General features: G+C 42.4%; 1 protein-coding gene and 1 non-coding gene across 2 annotated transcripts; one reads left to right on the top strand and one right to left on the bottom strand.

The window, feature by feature from the left end:
* The first annotated feature begins 347 nt into the window (after nucleotides 1-347).
* trnaa-agc (transfer RNA alanine (anticodon AGC)) lies at nucleotides 348-420 on the top strand. Its single transcript has one exon. It is a non-coding gene; the product is annotated as a tRNA-Ala (tRNA).
* A 743-nt stretch (nucleotides 421-1163) lies between these two features.
* On the bottom strand, nucleotides 1164-16751 carry LOC115108267 (transmembrane 6 superfamily member 1-like). Its single transcript, XM_029632403.2, has 11 exons — nucleotides 16651-16751; nucleotides 16319-16456; nucleotides 14131-14234; nucleotides 7019-7116; nucleotides 6444-6547; nucleotides 6019-6101; nucleotides 5400-5524; nucleotides 5075-5176; nucleotides 4285-4377; nucleotides 2941-3060; nucleotides 1164-2137 (listed from the first exon to the last, which is right to left on the bottom strand). The coding sequence occupies exons 2-11, from the start codon at nucleotides 16396-16398 to the stop codon at nucleotides 1895-1897; spliced, it is 1152 nt and encodes a 383-aa protein (XP_029488263.1). The 5' UTR covers nucleotides 16399-16456; nucleotides 16651-16751; the 3' UTR covers nucleotides 1164-1894.
* Nucleotides 16752-18021: the final 1270 nt, after the last annotated feature.

The following is an 18021-nucleotide window of genomic DNA, read 5'->3' as shown; positions in this document are numbered from 1 at the left end:
TAGTGCATGATGATATGTTGTGCCAGTAGGAAGGCTAAAATGTTTCAGTAGAAGCAGTAACGTTAAACCTCATTAAACTAATAACGTTATCAATGCTTGCTGTCCACGAAAGAAAACATTGTGCATGTTGTAATGTAGCTAGGCTAAATGTAGTCTAATATTAATAGCATATTCAACCGTACACTAAACACAAGACACACTCATTTCAGAGTGTGGATTTGTGTGCACGTAGTTATTATAGCCTATCATTTACAGCAGTACGCGTAGGCTACCAAACACTGCATGCTGGTAGGGCGTAAAAGACACTATATACTATATATAGTTAACCGGAGCTATCAAACCGCACTGGGGAATTAGCTCAAATGGTAGAGCGCTCGCTTAGCATGCGAGAGGTAGCGGGATCGATGCCCGCATTCTCCAATATTTTTTTTATTGGCCTACATGTTTCAAGAGAGCATTTTGGAAAGGAGGACATCAATTATACTGTTACGATGGTGCTCCTTTTAACTATAAAAACATTTTTTCGAATGAGAACGACATTTCTGGAGTCAGGATCATCCCAAATTACATTATAGGAATTGCTTTGGATTGTCATGTAACATTTGATTTCTGGCAGGTGTCTGTTGGAGACAATATAGAGTCCAGTTTAAATAATCTGACCAGCATGGCCTCTGTCCTCTTCACACCTACTAATATTGATACAGACCCAGCAAAGTGTGAATTGCTATGTTGCAGTGTTCAGTCTCTCTCTCTCTCTACCATCAAGGTAAAGGCAGACCGCAAGTCTCCTGGGGTCTCAGGCTGCACAGCTGAGCAGACATCTGCACATATTCCCAGTAGCTCCTCTGAATAGACGGAGCTGTTGTGATAGGGGCCGGATTTGATTTAGGTCTGTCACACAGGAGTGCAAGCAGGCCGTTTTTGTTTTTCATTGCCATACATCAGCATGTAAAAGCTGCTGAGGGAGAATGAATTAGATTATCCTGTGTGTGTGTGGGTGTATGTGTGTGTGCGTCACTCAGATAAGAGGCCACCTAGTTACTGAAGAGACAGTGGTGAAGAGTGTGTTTCCAGACCTTTTCTTATAACACATTATCACTGTGTTGAATATTAATGCTGCACACCCTCTCTGTAGCAAGGGAACATCCATCTAATGTAACAGAGAAGGTATCCATTCTTTTTTATTATGCTCTCAAAAAGGAGTTTGTGTTTTGAGGGAACATGGCTTTTCTATATGGTTTCATGTTATCATCCACTATGAATGCATACAGTATGTAAATATAATTACATTCATGTTTGGGAAAGCCCTCCCCTTCTTTCTCACTCCCTGGTGCTTGAATTTGATCTTGTCCGACTGAAATTAAATGCATCTAAAGATGTCTTGACTGGAGTGAGTTATTTTGGAGGGATTTCTCAGTACCAGTACCTGGCTGCCGCATTAGTTTCTAATGAAAAGTGGAAAAAATGATTTGGTTGTCAACACCTCCGTGTTTGTATAAACTAAAGCAGGGCTCACCAACCCTGTTCATGGACAATTACCCTCCTGTAGGTTTTTGCTCCAACCCCAGTTGTAAAATAACCTGATTCGGCTTATCAACCAGCTGATTGAAGTGCTTGATTAGGGTCGAAGTTCTCCAGGAAGAGTGTTGGAGAGCCCTGAACTAAAGGCTGTGGGGAAAGTGGAGTCTGTGTCTCACTCTGACTCTGCAGTGTAGATCAATGGAGGGTCCCGGTCTAAGAGAACATGATGTCTTGTGTGATACACTTACTTGCTCCTATGTATCCCTATGGGACTTGTTACAGAAACTAATACAGAAACAAATTCATAGATCAGAAGTCAATTCTGTACACCTATTTGCATATCTTTCTTGGTAACTTTATTAGTATGTAAACTTTAATTGTGTTTCTTCTCGACTAGGGTGTCAGCATCAGGAACCCAGGGCATCCCCTCCATCCCAGGAAGTTTAGTGACGGTCAAGAAGAAGTTGGTGTTACTGGTGCAGCGCATGGCGATGAGGGAGGGGATCACAGCGTACAGCAGGTTGGCTGCCAGGACAGCCAGGAAAGCCTCGTCTGGGATCCGGAATGGGGCCACTGTACGTGGGTGGAGGGATGCCCCAATGTGGGCCCACTGACACTGTGGAGGAGAGAGGAAAGAGTAGGTAACGTTTAGGGTTATTCCAAACAGGAGGGCAACTTGTACAGTAAATTCACAGCTGACCAGTAATTAGATTTTCACGTTTTTAGGGTTACCGGTAGTTGTTCTTCCCCCCCCCCACAAAGGCCTTGACTGAATAGTTTTAAACCTAATATGTTGCTTCACTTTGAGCCTCTGCAACAGTCATTAGTATCTACAGCCAGCGATGTGCAGTATAACAGCCGACCTCAGAGAGAAGACTCTGGTGCACTGCTCTGAGCAGAAGATGCAGCTAGCCAAGCTCCGTTTCACAGGATTATTTTGATTAGAATAGCTGAATCTCTGAGGCAGGCCTTCCCCTGTGTTGGGAGGGATACTAGGGGCTGCAGACAAGTCTATACAGGACTGGCCTTTGATCACTGTCTCTTGTTTGATGTTTGCCTCCATTAGTCCCGTATGGGAAGAAACTTGATTACAGGAAGCAGGCCTCTGCAGGATGGAGCTGATTGGCTATTATTGTGAACACGGACTCTATGAAGAGGTCTTATTAAGGTTGTCTATAATCAAATATTTCAATGAGAAGTAGTACTGGGAGCTATACTGTCACTAACTCCAAGTGTAATGTTTACATTTTGAACTTTCAGGGCCCCAGTCACTGCAAAGTGATTCAACCTCTTCATCTGTTCAAGTTATCACTAGTATGACTAGTAATAGCTGTATGTAGAAGCTCTGTTCATAGAGCACATTACATTCTGGGAGCTGTAGTCTATGCTATTAACAAATAATAACAGAAATATATCTACCTGGGCGACGCCTCCAGCAACAAATACAGTCCAGTCGGGCATCCAGGTGCAGCCAGGCACTACGAGTCCGTAGATGAAGGCACCCAGCATAGGCAGCATGTAGAACAGGAAGTGCAACATCTAAAAAATGTAGATGTACATCATCAAAGGATTACATCACAGTGGTGACTTCAGCCGACCCGCCCTAACACACAACGCTGACACTCCAATGGTCAATTAATACAGTACATCTTCATCCTCTCTGGGGCTCTAACACATTACAGCAGTCCAAGTACTAGCACAGAATACAGAGACCGCTGCTGCATGCTGGCTGCATAGACGACACACTCTCACGCATGCACGTACACAAACACACACATTTGAAGTGCTTTCACACCGCACACTCAGGTCCAAATTGTATTGTCCAGATACAGAGGTCGTTACATCGACACTCACAAGCACTTGCAGAATATTTGGAGCATGAAAGTCAGGTAGCTGTTAAAGTAATGGCATCAAATTATGTCCTTTGAACAGTGGCTTTTGTTCTGGAGCTGTGGTGCTGATGAATCCTAATGAATTGAGCCCAGAGGCTGAGAACCAATCACACGTTGCCCTTCAGTCCTTGGAGGAGTGTCTTTGTTTTCCTCGCCCCGGTCATCTGTATGCCGTGGTTTATCACCATCAATGATTAAAAAGGTCAGTGTAAGATCAGCGCAACACCCCAATTCCACACACTCAACACACACACCCGTATTGACACACACACACATGCTTTGACACACACAGGGATTTAAACACACATGCTAGCTTGAGCACGCCAACATGTAAGCACATGCGCACACACACACACACACACACACACCCTTCCCACCCGGTGTGTTGCTGATGGGGGGGCTCAGGGGAAGGAAGATTATCTTATCAAGTTCTCAGCATGCAGTTCCCTGCCTGATCGATGCTTCGCCATTGTGCCTGGACTGGAGCCACAACAAGGTCTTTGGATAACCTATTGACTCGGCTAAGAACCCTAACAAAACCAAATAAACATCCCCCAGCAGACAGAGAAAGCCCAGGCGTTGAGACCGGACCAGACACAACCACATTCTCTTGCCTAACAAATGAGAGAGAATGAACCAGCCTGGCCTCTCACCCCTCTCATTGTGGCATAATGATGAAAAATGGCTCTGTGATCTCTTCTGTGAGACACACAGCTAGAGAGGAGAGAGATAGGGCAGGCTTCAAGGCAGCTCCAAGTGATTTCTGAATGGAGTTGTTATTTCTGAATGGAGTTGTTATTTAAAACAAGAGACTATTAAGGAATGCCACTGGCACTGCAGAGAGGCATGCTCTGTCTCTTAAAGTACCCACCATAACCTTGGGGTAGCCCACCGGGTCCTTCAGATAGGGCTCGTACTGGCGGAGGTAGATGGTACAGGCCTCTAGAGGGGAGTCAAGAGCTACCTGAATGCACACATAGGAGGAAGGTTACAACATGATCATCTTCTTGACAAGAGCACTGTATAAACTACTTGTCTGTAGGATCAGTTATTGTAATTTATAAACTGGGGGTTCGAGCCCTGAATGCTGATTGGCTGACAGCTGTGTTATATCAGACTGTATACCCCGGGTAATACAAAACATGTATTTTTACTATGATTTTCATCAAGTACCTACTTGTTCCCTTTCACATTCCCCATGGACCAGACATGGTTTATTTAAGCAATAAGGCACAAGGAGGTGTGGTATATGGCCAATATACCACGGCTAAGGGCAGTTCTTATGTACAACGCATCGCGGAGGTACTGGATGAAAATCACAGTAAAAAAACTATGCAAGTTAAATAAGTATGTGCGTATTTCCACAAATCAGACCATCTTGAATGTTCTATTTGCCAGGGAAGTGTCAGATGAGACCACCCATATCACATGATTGAATCAGCGCAGCAGGTGTTGCACATAATCTATGCATCATAAACAAATCCTTGACTGCTGTACAAAGACAGCTAGCATGAGGGAATCAACTCAATATGCATTGACTCTTTTGGCTGTGCTAGCATTGGTGGGCTGGACCAATCCTAATATAATAAGGTATTTTTATTTTATTTTCAATATTTTTGAGTGTTTATTTCTAAGTGTGTATTCAGGCCCTGCTGGCTCACCAAGCCCCTGAAGAGAGTGAAGGCCATGGCCCCCAGTAGCAGCAGCACCAGGAGAAGGTCTGTAGGGCGCCAGATGAGATTAAAACTCTGATCATAGTGGGCCTAGGAGACACCAACACCAGGGGAGGAGAAGCTTCTTTAGACAGTTCAGATGCACTATAACATAGTAATAAATACACACTTCAGCAAGGATATTGTAGTAATATATCATAACTAAGGCTCTATTTTTGTGTCCTAGTATGTCTGGTCAAGTCACACGGTCAGGGAAAACTCCTGGCCCTACGCATTCCACCAGGCCAATCAGGTGTGCCCTGCTCCATCATACCCTGTATCCACCGAGGGTTGGCCCATTCTTGGGCTGGTTGAACAGCTTGATCGCACCCCATATTGGAAGCATTAAGAAGGGCATGTTGAGCCAGAAGGCGGGACGGATATCTGATCCAAATTTACCTGCCAGAGAGGGAAACAGAGAGCATTTCATCCCCTAGAACTATGAGGGGGAATCTGAAGTAGAGTAGAGCAGTCTACTTTTAACTGTGTTAAAGTTGACACATTTCCATGAGGTGTACATGAAAGATAGGCGAGACCACATTACCATAACGTTCAGCCTCTTTTCTATTTATACACACCTTGTAATTAACTCCAATGATATTCTAAAAAAAATCCTCATTAGGGCATCATTGAACGAATACACAACTAAAATACAAAATGATGTGAACACAGCCACAGTTTAGTTTGATCCTCTAATACCTCCCTATGCTGTTTGAAACTCAAAGAGCAGATGCTTTGAGCCTAGTTTAGCTTTGTTCTGTAAATTCTAAAGGGTAGCACATGCGTTACGTTGGCAACCTACACTATGACACTGATTCTACAAGGCTGTACAGATGTATCGTTGATTAACTCTGCCATTGTGGGTTACAGGAGTGGGGGAAGGAGAGACTCACCTACAACAATTCCTGTCACAAAGACACTCATGTTGGCAAACAACGACCCAGCCCAGAAGAGACCCAGGGTGCGGTAAGACTTGCTGAGAGACGGAAAGAAAATGGTGAGTAGATGTTGCTCCCATCACTGAAAAAAAGTGACACCGTGTCTTACAAAGCTTCAAATGAATGACCCAGCAGTGAGACGATGAGAAGATGTGTGGACGTAAATGTGGTCACACTAGGATCTTGCTTGGGGCCGATTCTGAGGTACGAAGTCTCGGCTCTCCTGGTGAAGGGGACTATAAGGTACAATACAATACAATTCTTGTTTCCTTGGTCCAGTTATTGGTCCAGGTATGAATGGAGTGTTTCAGAATCCTAGTGTATGTGTGGTGTGTAGATCATCATTACAAGACCAAGTTGACACAGCGAACAACACACACCTGTTCCATAAGCGCTGTATCATCATGAGGTACATGATGAAATGCACTATTCCATCCCAGTAGCACATCATGATGGCATAGGCAGTACCCAGATAGGGCTCTCCCTGCAACACACAAATACAACCATTAACCTAAAACTGTTGAAACAACAGACAGATTCTAAAGTTTAAAAAATATATATTATTAGCCAATCAAATTTTATTGGTCACATACACATGGTTAGCAGATGCTATTGCGAGTGTAGCGAAATGCTTTGTGCTTCTAGATCTGACAGTGCAGCAGTGTCTAACAGGTAATATCTAACAATTCCACAACAAAACCTAATAAACACAATCTAGTAAAAGAATGGGATAAGAATATATAAATATAAAATATATGGATGAGCAATGACAGAGCAGCTAAGATGCAATAGATAGTATAGAATAGATAGTGTAGTATACAGTATACAGTATATACATGTGAGATAAGTAATGTGAGATATGTAAACATTCTTATTGTGGCATTTTTAAAGTGACTAGTGTTCCATTTGACCTAGCATGATGTTAAGTCATGAGATGGAGAATCTAGAGACTAACCGTTTTCTGGTAGAATTCCATAAACCCGGAAATAAAACCATCATGTTCCATAGCACTCACAAGGTCAATGACACAAGTGAAGGAAAACTCAGCAAACACTGTAAAGACAATGCAAACATTCAGTACTGTGGCAGACGGATATTGTGAAAGTGGACAATTATCAGCAGGAGGCAATACAGTACTATAGAATACACGTCACAGGGGTTATTTCACGTAAGTGCCTCAATTACACAACAGAAAATGACTTGGATTAATGTGTGGCTGTTGTTCTGTTCAACTCTCTTTGGTGCGATTAGCATACACCGATTGTATTTTCGAGCGTTTTTTCAGCTCTGTAAGAAAGGCCCTCATTCAATTCGTTGCAGAATTCAGCTCAGTAGAAACCTGTCGCAGCTAGATTTCAAGCAGCTCTGCTGTAAAAACAATTCTCATTATTCTCATTATGATAAAGAGAAATCTCTTTCCTCCGATCTTTATTACCCAATCTGCTTTGTCTGCCTCTTTGAAACTCTTAATAAAACGGTCAGAACCCTATTACTGCCTATAAAGATGCATTGAACAAGACTGGATTTTTCTGTGTTTAAAATATTTCCCTCCAACCAACCAGTTATTGATTTCCTGGCTATAGAGGGTGATACTGCTATAGCTGTAGGCTGGGTGAAGGGAGATTTATATTGGGAGATGTGGGTTGAGTTTTCCTCGGGTTAAGAGCAGAGTGGCGCTGAGAGGGCACTTCTCATCTCTCCAAGTCAGAGCCTGGCAGGAACCCCATATGGGTCTGGGAAACACATAATGAGCGGCAGGGGATCTAGAGGACTGGAGTGGCAAGGACTGGCAAGGACAGAAGCCCATTTCAAGTGGTTGGTAATGTGAAGCCAATAGACATATTGGTTCTCCACCTCAATATCCACACTCTTTAGGAACTGCCCAGTCAGCCAGTAGTACTACCATTTGTTTTTGTTGATTTCACATTGAATTCACGTTATATGACAACCAAACGTAAACCAAAAATAGACGTTGAAATGACGAAGCATGTTGGTGGCTGCATCATGGTATGAGTATTTTATTTAACCTTTATTTCATCAGGAAGTTATACTGACACCAAGGTCTCTTTTCCAAATAAGCCCTGATTTACAGAAATGACAGAAAATACACACATCAAAATAAAAATATGAAAACCACGGTCACAAAAAACAAACACATTCATCAGTAATAATGTCCTCAAGGTATGCTTGCCATCGGGAAAGACTGGGGAGCTTTTCCAGGATAGAGCTAAGCACAGGCAAAATCCTAAAGGAAAACCTGCTTCAGTCGGCTTTACACCAGACACTGGGAGAGGAATTCACCTTTCAGCAGGACAATAGCCTTCAACGCAATGCCAAATCTACAGTGGAGCTTTTTGAAAGGAATAATGGACAAATACTGCACTTAGAGACTTACCCAGAAAGACTCACAGCTGTAATCGCTGCCAAAGGTGATTCTAACATGTATTGACTCAGGGAGATTAATACTTATCTAATCAAAGTATATTAAAGTTTTATTTTTCATTCATCTTGACATTAAAAAATCGAACATTTAAAAAAATCTGAAGAAATCCAAGGTGGTAAATATTTGATACGTAGTGTGTATAGAGTTCTGTGAACTCATGTTTCTTTGAAATGGAATAGGGTGCCCAATCCATGTATTAGCTTTAATACAAGGCTTGGCTGTACCGTACATCATCCAATGTCCTTGTAACGGCACCTGTGTGTAACGGCTCAGACAGCCGTCCTGCATCCCTCACTATCTCCCTGACGTTGCTGCTGCTGTCTCCTGATAAACACACCGATAGAGACACACACTCTGTCTCTCTCCAGGTACCTGTGGCCTTCTAATCCTCTGAAGGGTCTGGTTTATCTAAGACGTCTAACAGGTAAGATAGGAGGATTATCCTTCTCTATCACAGCAGGAAACCATTCTCAGCTCTGGGCTGTTTCTCCTTCCTCAGAATCACCTGATGAGGCGCAACGTCATGGCATGGCCACAGGGCATCTGGCTCATTCCTAACCACCTGTGTGTAAGCCTATGGCAGGATATAGGGGACTATTAACTATCAAAAATAAAGAGAGTCGCAGACTCCATATATATTGTCTCCCAGTCATTTATTGGGTATTTACCAATGTTTCGTTATCACTGTGCCTTCTGCAGGGTAATGTCATGAATACTTGAACCAGATTACGTAGACAAACAGTGCAATTAGTGCAACCAATGACAATAGTGAGGTGTGTGTCATGATGATTAAGTTAATTAGAATGAATTTGTTTAAATTTAAAAAATTTAAAAATATATTTAAAAAAATTAAAGAACAATAGTGTATGGCATATTGAATATATTTGGCTATTGTTATCATATGGAAACATAATTGAATATTGTACATAATATTAGCATCAACATATATTATTGTTTAATTCAATTTCACATATTTAATTGTTTTGTATTTAATTTCATATTTGTTACATGTAATCTTTTGGTTCAACCATAATGCATAGTAAGCATCATCAACAGGGGGAACATATTAGGTGTACACTAATAAACTGTAGAAAGAATATAGCCATTTTTAAGACTTGTTCATAAAACAAAGAATTGTTCATAAGAAGGGCCTGAGATCAAAGTCAATATTCAGACCACTAGGGGTCAACGTTCTTAGAAGGATATTGAGTAAGCCTCCCTTTGTAGAAGCAGGATCTCAATGTTACCTCCTCTCCTTGGTAGAGCAACATGCTCAATGCCTGTGTATTTGAGGGAGGAGATTGAATGGTTAGCTTCAACAAAGTGAACTGCTACTGGATAGTCAATGTTCTTACACCTGATTGAGCTGCGGTGTTCAGCTATGCTTTGTTTTAATTGCCTTTCTTTTGTCCTACGTAGGCTTTTCCACATGAACAGGTGGTGAGATAGATTACTCCCTTGGTCTTGCATGAGATGATACCCCTAACAGGGATTTTTCGATCTGTATGTGGGTGTCTGAAGAAGGATGTTTTTATAGTGCTATTGCACTGTGCACATGAGCCACATTTGTAGTTCTCATTTGGAATGGGTGTCTAGAGTGTCTGAGTGGGCTCAGGGGGCAGGTCAGATCTCACCAAGCTATCTCCAATATTGCGACCACACTTATAGACCACCAGTGGGGTTTCCTTGAAGAGGTGTGCAATTTTTTTGTCTGACTGCAGAATATGCCAGTGCTTTTTCAGGATTGCTTTCATTTTCTCTCCGAACCATTGGTGTACTTAGTGCAAAAGATGGTTGCGTTGTTTTTCTTCTTTGGTTGAGTTTTTAGTAATCCCTCTCTTGGTTTTTTGAGATCTTTTCATCATTGCAGCATCAAGAGATTTGTCCTTGTAGCCTCTCATTTTTAATTGATCTGTCATTCTTTTAGCATTGCTGTCAAAATCTGTCTGGTGGCCACAGATTCGTTTAACCCTGCTTAGCTGGCTATATGGCAGACCATTCTTGTGGGATAGCAAGGTATTGCGATCTGTGGGCGGCTTTGTGTATAAGTCTGTGTGTAATGCATCATTCTCTTTGATGATCCATAAGTCCAGGTAGTTTATTCTTCTCTCATCAGTCTTCCTCTGACACCGCCTGGTATAGAGGTCCTGGATGGCAGGAAGCTTGACCCAGTGATGTACTGGACCGTACGCACTACCCTCTGTAGTGCCTTGCGGTCAGAGGCCGAGCAGTTGCCGTACCAGGCAGTGATGCAACCCGTCAGGATGCTCTCAATGGTGCTCTCAAAAAAATATTTTGAGGATCTCAGGACCCATGCCCCTCAGTCTCCTGAGGGGGAATAGGTTTTGCCGTGCCCTCTTTACGACTGTCTTTGTGTGCTTGGGCCATGTTAGGTTGTTGTTGATATGGATGCCAAGGAACTTGAAGCTCTCAACCTGCTCCACTACAGCCCTGTCAATGACAATGGGGGCGTGCTCGGTCCTCTTTTTCCTGTAGTCCACAATCATCTCCTTTGTCTTGATCACGTTGAGGGAGAGGTTGTTGTCCTTGCACCACATGGTCAGGTCTCTGACCTCCTCCTACCACTGTTGTGTCATCAGCAAACTTAAAGAGGGTGTTGGAGTCGTGCCTGGCCGTGCAGTCATGAGTGAACAGGGAGTTCAGGAGGGGACTGAGCATGCACCCCTGAGGGGCCCCCTGTGTTGAGGATCAGCGTGACGGATGTGTTGTTACCTACCCTTACCACCTGGGAGCGGCCCGTCAGGAAGTCTAGGATCCAGTTGCAGAGGGAACTGTATAGTCCCAGGGTCCTTAGCTTTGTGATGAGCTTTGAGGGCACTATGGTGTTGAACACTGCGCTGTTGTCAATTAATAACATTCTCACATAGGTGTTCCTTTTGTCCAGGTGGGAAAGGGCAGTGTGGTGTGCAATAGAGACTGCATCATCTGTGGATCTGTTGGCGCAGAATGCAAATTGGAGTGGGTCTAGGGCAGTGGTCACCCACCGATCGGTCGCAATCGACTTGTCGATCTCCAAGGCATTTCTAGTTGATCACCAAACATTTCTGTAAAAAAACACAACGATAATACCTTGTGTTTCTATTTTTTTAATTAGTCTGGGGCTGTTGGTGGTCGGTGCAGCCAATTCAGCTGCCCAGGCAATCTGTTGCCATTTCATGTGTCTGAAGGTACAAACTCTGCCTTCCCGGTGGGCCTGGAGAGGAAATCAAGTGCACTATGATACTGCTGGCCAATCAGATTGCTCAGATTACGGAGTCTGCAGTAATGTAGCAGGCATGAAAGAAAGCTGCAGCAAAATGTATATTGAGATTTCAAAACGTTTAAAACCATGAGTAGAGAGAGACTGCCAACAAATATAGCAAAGAGCTGCTGTTTTTGTGAGTGAGTTCATGTTTAAGTTCTTACTCAGCACTGTCAACACTTTTATAAGCCATAAAATGCACGTTCTTCCTATTTCCACTCAGCTGGAAGATGGTGTCCCTTTTTGGTGAGTGTCAGTGGAGGAATGTTGAGAGACGGACCCTCAGTCTGCCTCTCTCCCTCCGCTGAGACTGACCATCAGATGCAGGCACCATCAGCCAAGTAAAATAAATAGCTAATGATTTAAATGTATTCTCACTCAACTGTGATCATACAGTGTGTTGTGAAATCTGTGAATGTATTGTAATGTTTTAAAATTGTATAAACGGCCTTAATTTTGCCAGACCCCAGGAAGAGTGGCTGCTGCTTTGGCAGCAGTTAATGGGGAACCATAATAAATACAAATATAATATACCTCAAAATGGTCTGAACAACAATGCAGGTAAATTCACGCAAAGCCAGTATGCGGTGATAATGTATTGGGCCTCTAGCTTACTACACAAACTTCATTGCTACAGTACTGTTTTTAATTGGTTAATGTTGCATGACATTTTTTAAGTCATGTTAATAAAAAAAAATCAGAGTGGTAGAACACGGCATACATTTTGACTCAGAAAGTGATCTTGACTCAGAAAAGGTTGTTGACCACTGGTCTAGGGTTTCTTGGATAATGGTGTTAATGTGAGCCATGACCAGCCTTTCGTGGCTACATACGTGAGTGCTACAGGTCGGTAGTTATTTAGGCAGGTTACCTTAGTGTTATTGGGTACAGAGACTATGGTGGTCTACTTGAAACATGTTGGTATTACAGACTCCGACAGAGGGAGGTTGAAAATGTCAGTGAAGGCCCTTGCCAGTTGGTCAGCGCATGCTCGGAGTACACGTCCTGGTAATCCGTCGGCCCAGCGGCCTTGTGAATGTTGACATGTTTAAAGGTCTTACTTACATCTGCTGCAGAGAGCATAATCACACAGTCATCCGGAACAGTTGGTGCTCTCATGCATGTTTCAGTGTGACTTCAGTGTGAGCTCTCGGCTGTGCTTCCCTTTGTAGTCTGGAATAGCTTACAAGCCCTGCCACATCCAACGAGCGTCTGTGCCAGTGTAGTATGATTTGATCTTAGTCCTGCATTGACGATTTGCCTGTTTGATGGTTTGTCGGAGGGCATAGCAGGATTTCTTATAAGCTTCTGGGTTAGAGTCCCGCACCTTGAAAGCGGCAGCTCTACTCTTAAGCTCAGTGCGAATGTTGGCTGTAATCCATGGCTTCTGGTTGGGGTATGTACGTACAGTCACTAAGGGGACAATGTCCTCGATGCACTTATTGATAAAGCCAGTGACTGATGTGGTTTATTCCTCAATGTCATCGGAAGAATCCCGGAACATATTCCAGTCTGTGCTAGCAAAACAGTCCTGTAGTTTAGCATCTGCTTCAACTGACCACTTTTTTTTATAGAGACCGAGTCACTGGTGTTTTCTGCTATGTATGTATGTATTTTATTTTACCTTTATTTAACTAGGCAAGTCAGTTAAGAACAAATTCTTATTTTCAATGACGGCCTAATGTTAACCCTAATGTTAACTGCCTGTTCAGGGGCAGAATGACAGATTTGTACCTTGTCAGCTCGGGGGTTTGAACTTGAAACCTTCCGGTTACTAGTCCAAAGGCTACCGTGTGTGTGTGTGTGTGTGTGTGTGTGTGTGTGTGTGTTGTTTTTTTGTCTTCTTATTTGGTAATGATGCTTCAACATTATTGCCCTGCATCCCACATGGGACAGTCATCCACGATCAGTCAGTTCGTTAAGTAGTAAGTTATATACTGTGTGTGTGCACGGCATGTGACTTCACATGCCCTTAGGCTTATGTTCCAGGTCTTTCCAGCTCTCCTACTACTGTGGTGTTGTAAGAACAAGCCTAACAAGTCTGTCAGTCTGGGTTTCAGCTTTACGCTGATCCTGATCAGTATAAGCAGCTTTGTGTATAAATGAATGAAACAATGAAAACAATTCATGACGATAAGAAGGTTCTGGAAGTCTGTTTACTGGGGTTGGCCTTATGTATGTAGTGGTCATTCATGCTCTTTCTTAACTATGTAACACAGAGGGGATCTGTTTAAAAGTATTGGTGCTTTGTTAAGGAAATAAAATCATCAATGTTAAACTAGTTTTCACCCAAATAAAACAGCTAATTTCTCTTTGATCTGCCATCATCATCATCATCTTGAAAGAATGATTAATACCATACCATAGAAAAGGGTGTCTTTGGGCGGGTTGCGTCGGGTGATAAGGAAGTAGAAGAACCACACCACCACCAACACTGCAATACCAATCTGCAGTATCACAACAGGCCTGCAGGTAAGAGATAACAACACACTGTTAGCTAGCAGACAAATCATGATATTTTTCAAATTCATAGTGCAAAGTCTTAACTTACCTGCACTATACTTTTTAAAGAGCAATCTCCCTCCGCTGTTCTGCCTCATTCTCTTCTCTAATTAGTTGGTGAGTCTGCTCTGCAGTGCTAAATTAGTGAGCAGTGATGAATGGGCAGACAGAGGGAGCGATAATTATGCCAACACCCAGAGCACCAGGAGAAATGATGCAGAGATGGGAGACCACATGATAGATAGAGGATACAGACAGACAGACATATGGGGCTCACGGAGGGAAGGTGGGCTAGGCAGACGGGACTGCTGCTGCTCTAGCGAGGGCCTGGAGACTGGGGGAATTGCTGCACGCTCTGTTTGGGTTCTAATCACGCTAAAGCCTTGGAGATAGGAGAACAACAGGAGGATAGCTGCCTGTGAGAATTAGAGAATGTGTGCTAATGTCAACGGCTACATGGGGCCGCATTGGACTGATAGTGTCAAAGTTTGCAGCATTCAGTGAGGACAAACGGCTGGCTTGATCTCCATCCATTAGTAGCCCACATCACCAGGTCTATTTCTACTGTTGTGTTGACCCAAGCTGTGAGGTCAACTGCTAAAGCCTGCTTTGATGCTTCAGCCTCTGGGTCTTGTTTCAACAGAGCTACTTTGACTTGCTGATCCATAACGCCATGGGATGGCAGATCACTAGTACAAGAAGCATGTTTCATGTAGATCTCCAATGGTTTCCCGGCAACAACAGAGGTCATCACCACAATGACTCAATCAATCATGGTCTTTAGCTGTAGGAGGCCAAAGCGATGGGGCATGTGAGATCACCACTCATCACCATGATTGGCAGTCAGAGTTAACAGGTACTGTGTTCAGAAAAGATGAATGTGCTACGGGGCGTCTCCATGTAAACAAAATGACTTCCATCTCAAATGTACAATGTGTACACAGAAGCCAAACAAATGCTGTGAAGCCAAAGGGAAGCTTCCTGGCTGCATCTGAATGCACCAGCGCTGGAAGATTTATGCACACAATACTGTTTGTTTGCAAAGTGGAAGAACACATGTCAGCAGCAATTTATCAAACTCCTCTCGCGGCATGTAGGCCTATTGATTGCCAAAGTCCACATTGAACGAGTTCTAGGGATATCCGCTACGGAGGAGTATGGCAGTCTGCTTGAAATGAGAAATGTCCACTGAGGAATGGAAGAATTGCTCGGGAGGAGTAGTGCAGACAGTCACCCCTATCCTTCTGGAACTTTAATGTAATTAGGCCTGCTGTGGCAGCCTGCTTAACTAAACACTGGAGAGAGGATATCTTAACCCAATTGTCTGACAACACAGGTAGACTGGGGATTGACAAAATGTAGAAAATAGAAAAATAGATGTTTTATCATGCAGAGGTTAGAGACAGTCATTGTTTCAGATGTCAAAGACATGTTCTATCTGATTTCACAAGCCTTTTTTGACTTCCCCTTTAACTAATTTCTTTTCACCCATCACCATATAATGTGAATGTAATCATTACATGGGTTTTACACATGCCAGTGTGTTACTTGTTTCCACATGACTAATGATTTGTCAAGGATTTATGGTTCAGAAATCTATGTGTAAAACTCAACAATGTCAGTGGGGCCTATTCATATGAGCTGCTAGTGCCCTCAAGCGGTAACAAAGAGTATTGAGCATACTTGCACCACTCAACTGGATCTTTGAATATGTAGCCTAAATTCGAATGCATTACTTCTCAATCATCTAAAGACTCTACTGGCCTAGACGGCAAAATATTCTGTCATAGTTCCACATACATTACAACTTGCAAAATATGATTTGACTTAATATAACATTTTTATTTAGGTTCCAGAACACATTTGGCAAGACTGACCTTTGATTCAAATCTCATTTGTTCATAAATGAACCAAAACAATGTTTAAAGCTATTGATTAATTGAAGTCTAACAGCCTAACAAAAAAAAAAAAAATGTATAACTGTATGAACACATTTAAAGGAACCCAATTCTATAGTTAGACAATAGGACATGACATCATTGACTTACTCTTGGAACTCTGGAGTGGTGTTCATGCAGTGAAGGACAACAAGGGCAGTCAGAGAAAACAAGAAAACTAATCTCTCCATCTCTTCAACTGCAGATGAAACAGCCAAAGCGTCCCTGGGGAATCACTAGCACCGACCACTGTAAAGAAAAACAAAAGTGGAATACAACTGCCATTTGACCAATTATCTGCTATGATCTAATAACTACCCGTGTCTTGAGAAAAATCACATGAATAATTGAACCATTTGCCAAAAACATATCCACGCAATACTTTTAAAAGTTTTCACAAAATAGACAAAATCTCAATACAAATGTTATCAATCAATTCTTACCGTCTGGCCACTGTTTTGGCCTGTGGATTGTTGAAATTATGGTTGGCCTCGGGCAGACACAGCATATTTACAGGGAAATAATGAACTAGGAGCTTTTGGGGCAAGTTATGCAATTCGGGTTCGTCAGAGATTTATATAAATCGCATTAGATGGGGTAATTCACGTGCCTCTTAACTCACATTCATGTGTGTTAAGCAATGTGTGGTTAAGTCACATTCGTGTGTGTTAAGCAAATGTGTGGGTTTATGGGTTATACATTGTACTAGGTCTACTACATTAGGCCTACTCTCTATTTAGTTTGAACTCATTTGAGATGAACACATTCAAATCCTTTCCTGCAGTCGAATGACCAAATCGCCATCTATTTTTCATAATTAATCCCCCCCCCCCCCCCAAAAAAAAATATACTCAGAAAAGCAGGTTTCTATGTCAAACTGTTTTGTTATATTTCAGTCTTCTGTGGTGTATATAAAGTTTCATGTTGAGATCCAAACTCAAAATGTTATACATTTCAACTCGATTTCTGACATGGTACAGTTTATTTTTATTAAGACCATGACCATGTGTGTGAAGGTGTATACTTTTGTTTCAAAGTAAATTTGTTTATGACTACCAAGAAACACTCTGTGTGACCCTGATTTAGCCCACTGCAGTAAATAATTAAACCACATCCAAATTATGTGTTTTTTGTAACAAGAATGTGCATATGTTAAATAAATGATTGACTGTGCCACTGCCAATTGCTTGCCTAACATACCTAACTGGGCATTGTATGTCATTTTGCTTTTCTTCCAGCAGAGGGCGCCAAATTCAGATTTATAGTATATATACATCAAGCTGGAATTTTCAGAGAAGTTTATGGGCAATGCTAAAATAACGCAAGGCAGGTAATGTGTGGGCACGACGAATAACAAGCTCATCCAATATGGTAATAAGGAAATCACAGCAGCAAGGGAACTTTGGCAGCTGTGAAGAAGAAGAGGCAAATAAACACATACAATAAATTTACACGGAAATGAGGAGAGCTCATAGAGATAGATAGAGGACTCATCTTTGTGTCTTTGCCATAATAGCATCTGTGACAACATGGACAGTGCCATTGAGGCAATCTCCATTTTGAAGTATTTCATTTTCTTATTCACAATTGTGGAGGAATCAGGAGGGATCAGCCAATAAAATTGGAAGTCCCAACCAGTTGACTACATTAAAATGGTGAAAGCCCTCAATGGCGCTGCACATGCTAATAAGGCCTTTTGGCCAGTAGAGGCCTCTATCATTCTCTATGGCAGAGCAGTCAAAAGCATAACAATGACATTTGGATTGTGATCTTCAGGAAATATCATTGAACGTGGAAAAAGGTCTCTATAACTA

Source organism: Oncorhynchus nerka, linkage group LG24 (genome assembly GCF_034236695.1).
Source record: "Oncorhynchus nerka isolate Pitt River linkage group LG24, Oner_Uvic_2.0, whole genome shotgun sequence".
In the NCBI taxonomy this organism is placed as follows: domain Eukaryota; kingdom Metazoa; phylum Chordata; class Actinopteri; order Salmoniformes; family Salmonidae; genus Oncorhynchus; species Oncorhynchus nerka.
Note: the sequence above shows the minus strand (reverse complement) of the source record. Positions and strands in the feature narration are given on the sequence as shown.

Excerpts from the sequence above, each read along its gene's own strand:
- LOC115108267 (XM_029632403.2), bottom strand. The coding sequence starts at position 16,398 with ATGGAGAGATTAGTTTTCTTGTTTTCTCTGACTGCCCTTGTTGTCCTT. Across the intron at positions 5,525-6,018 it reads TGTGACAGGAATTGTTGTAG|GTAAATTTGGATCAGATATC; the intron begins GTGAGTCTCTCC and ends CCTCTCTGGCAG. Across the intron at positions 2,138-2,940 it reads TTGCTGGAGGCGTCGCCCAG|TGTCAGTGGGCCCACATTGG; the intron begins GTAGATATATTT and ends TCTCCTCCACAG.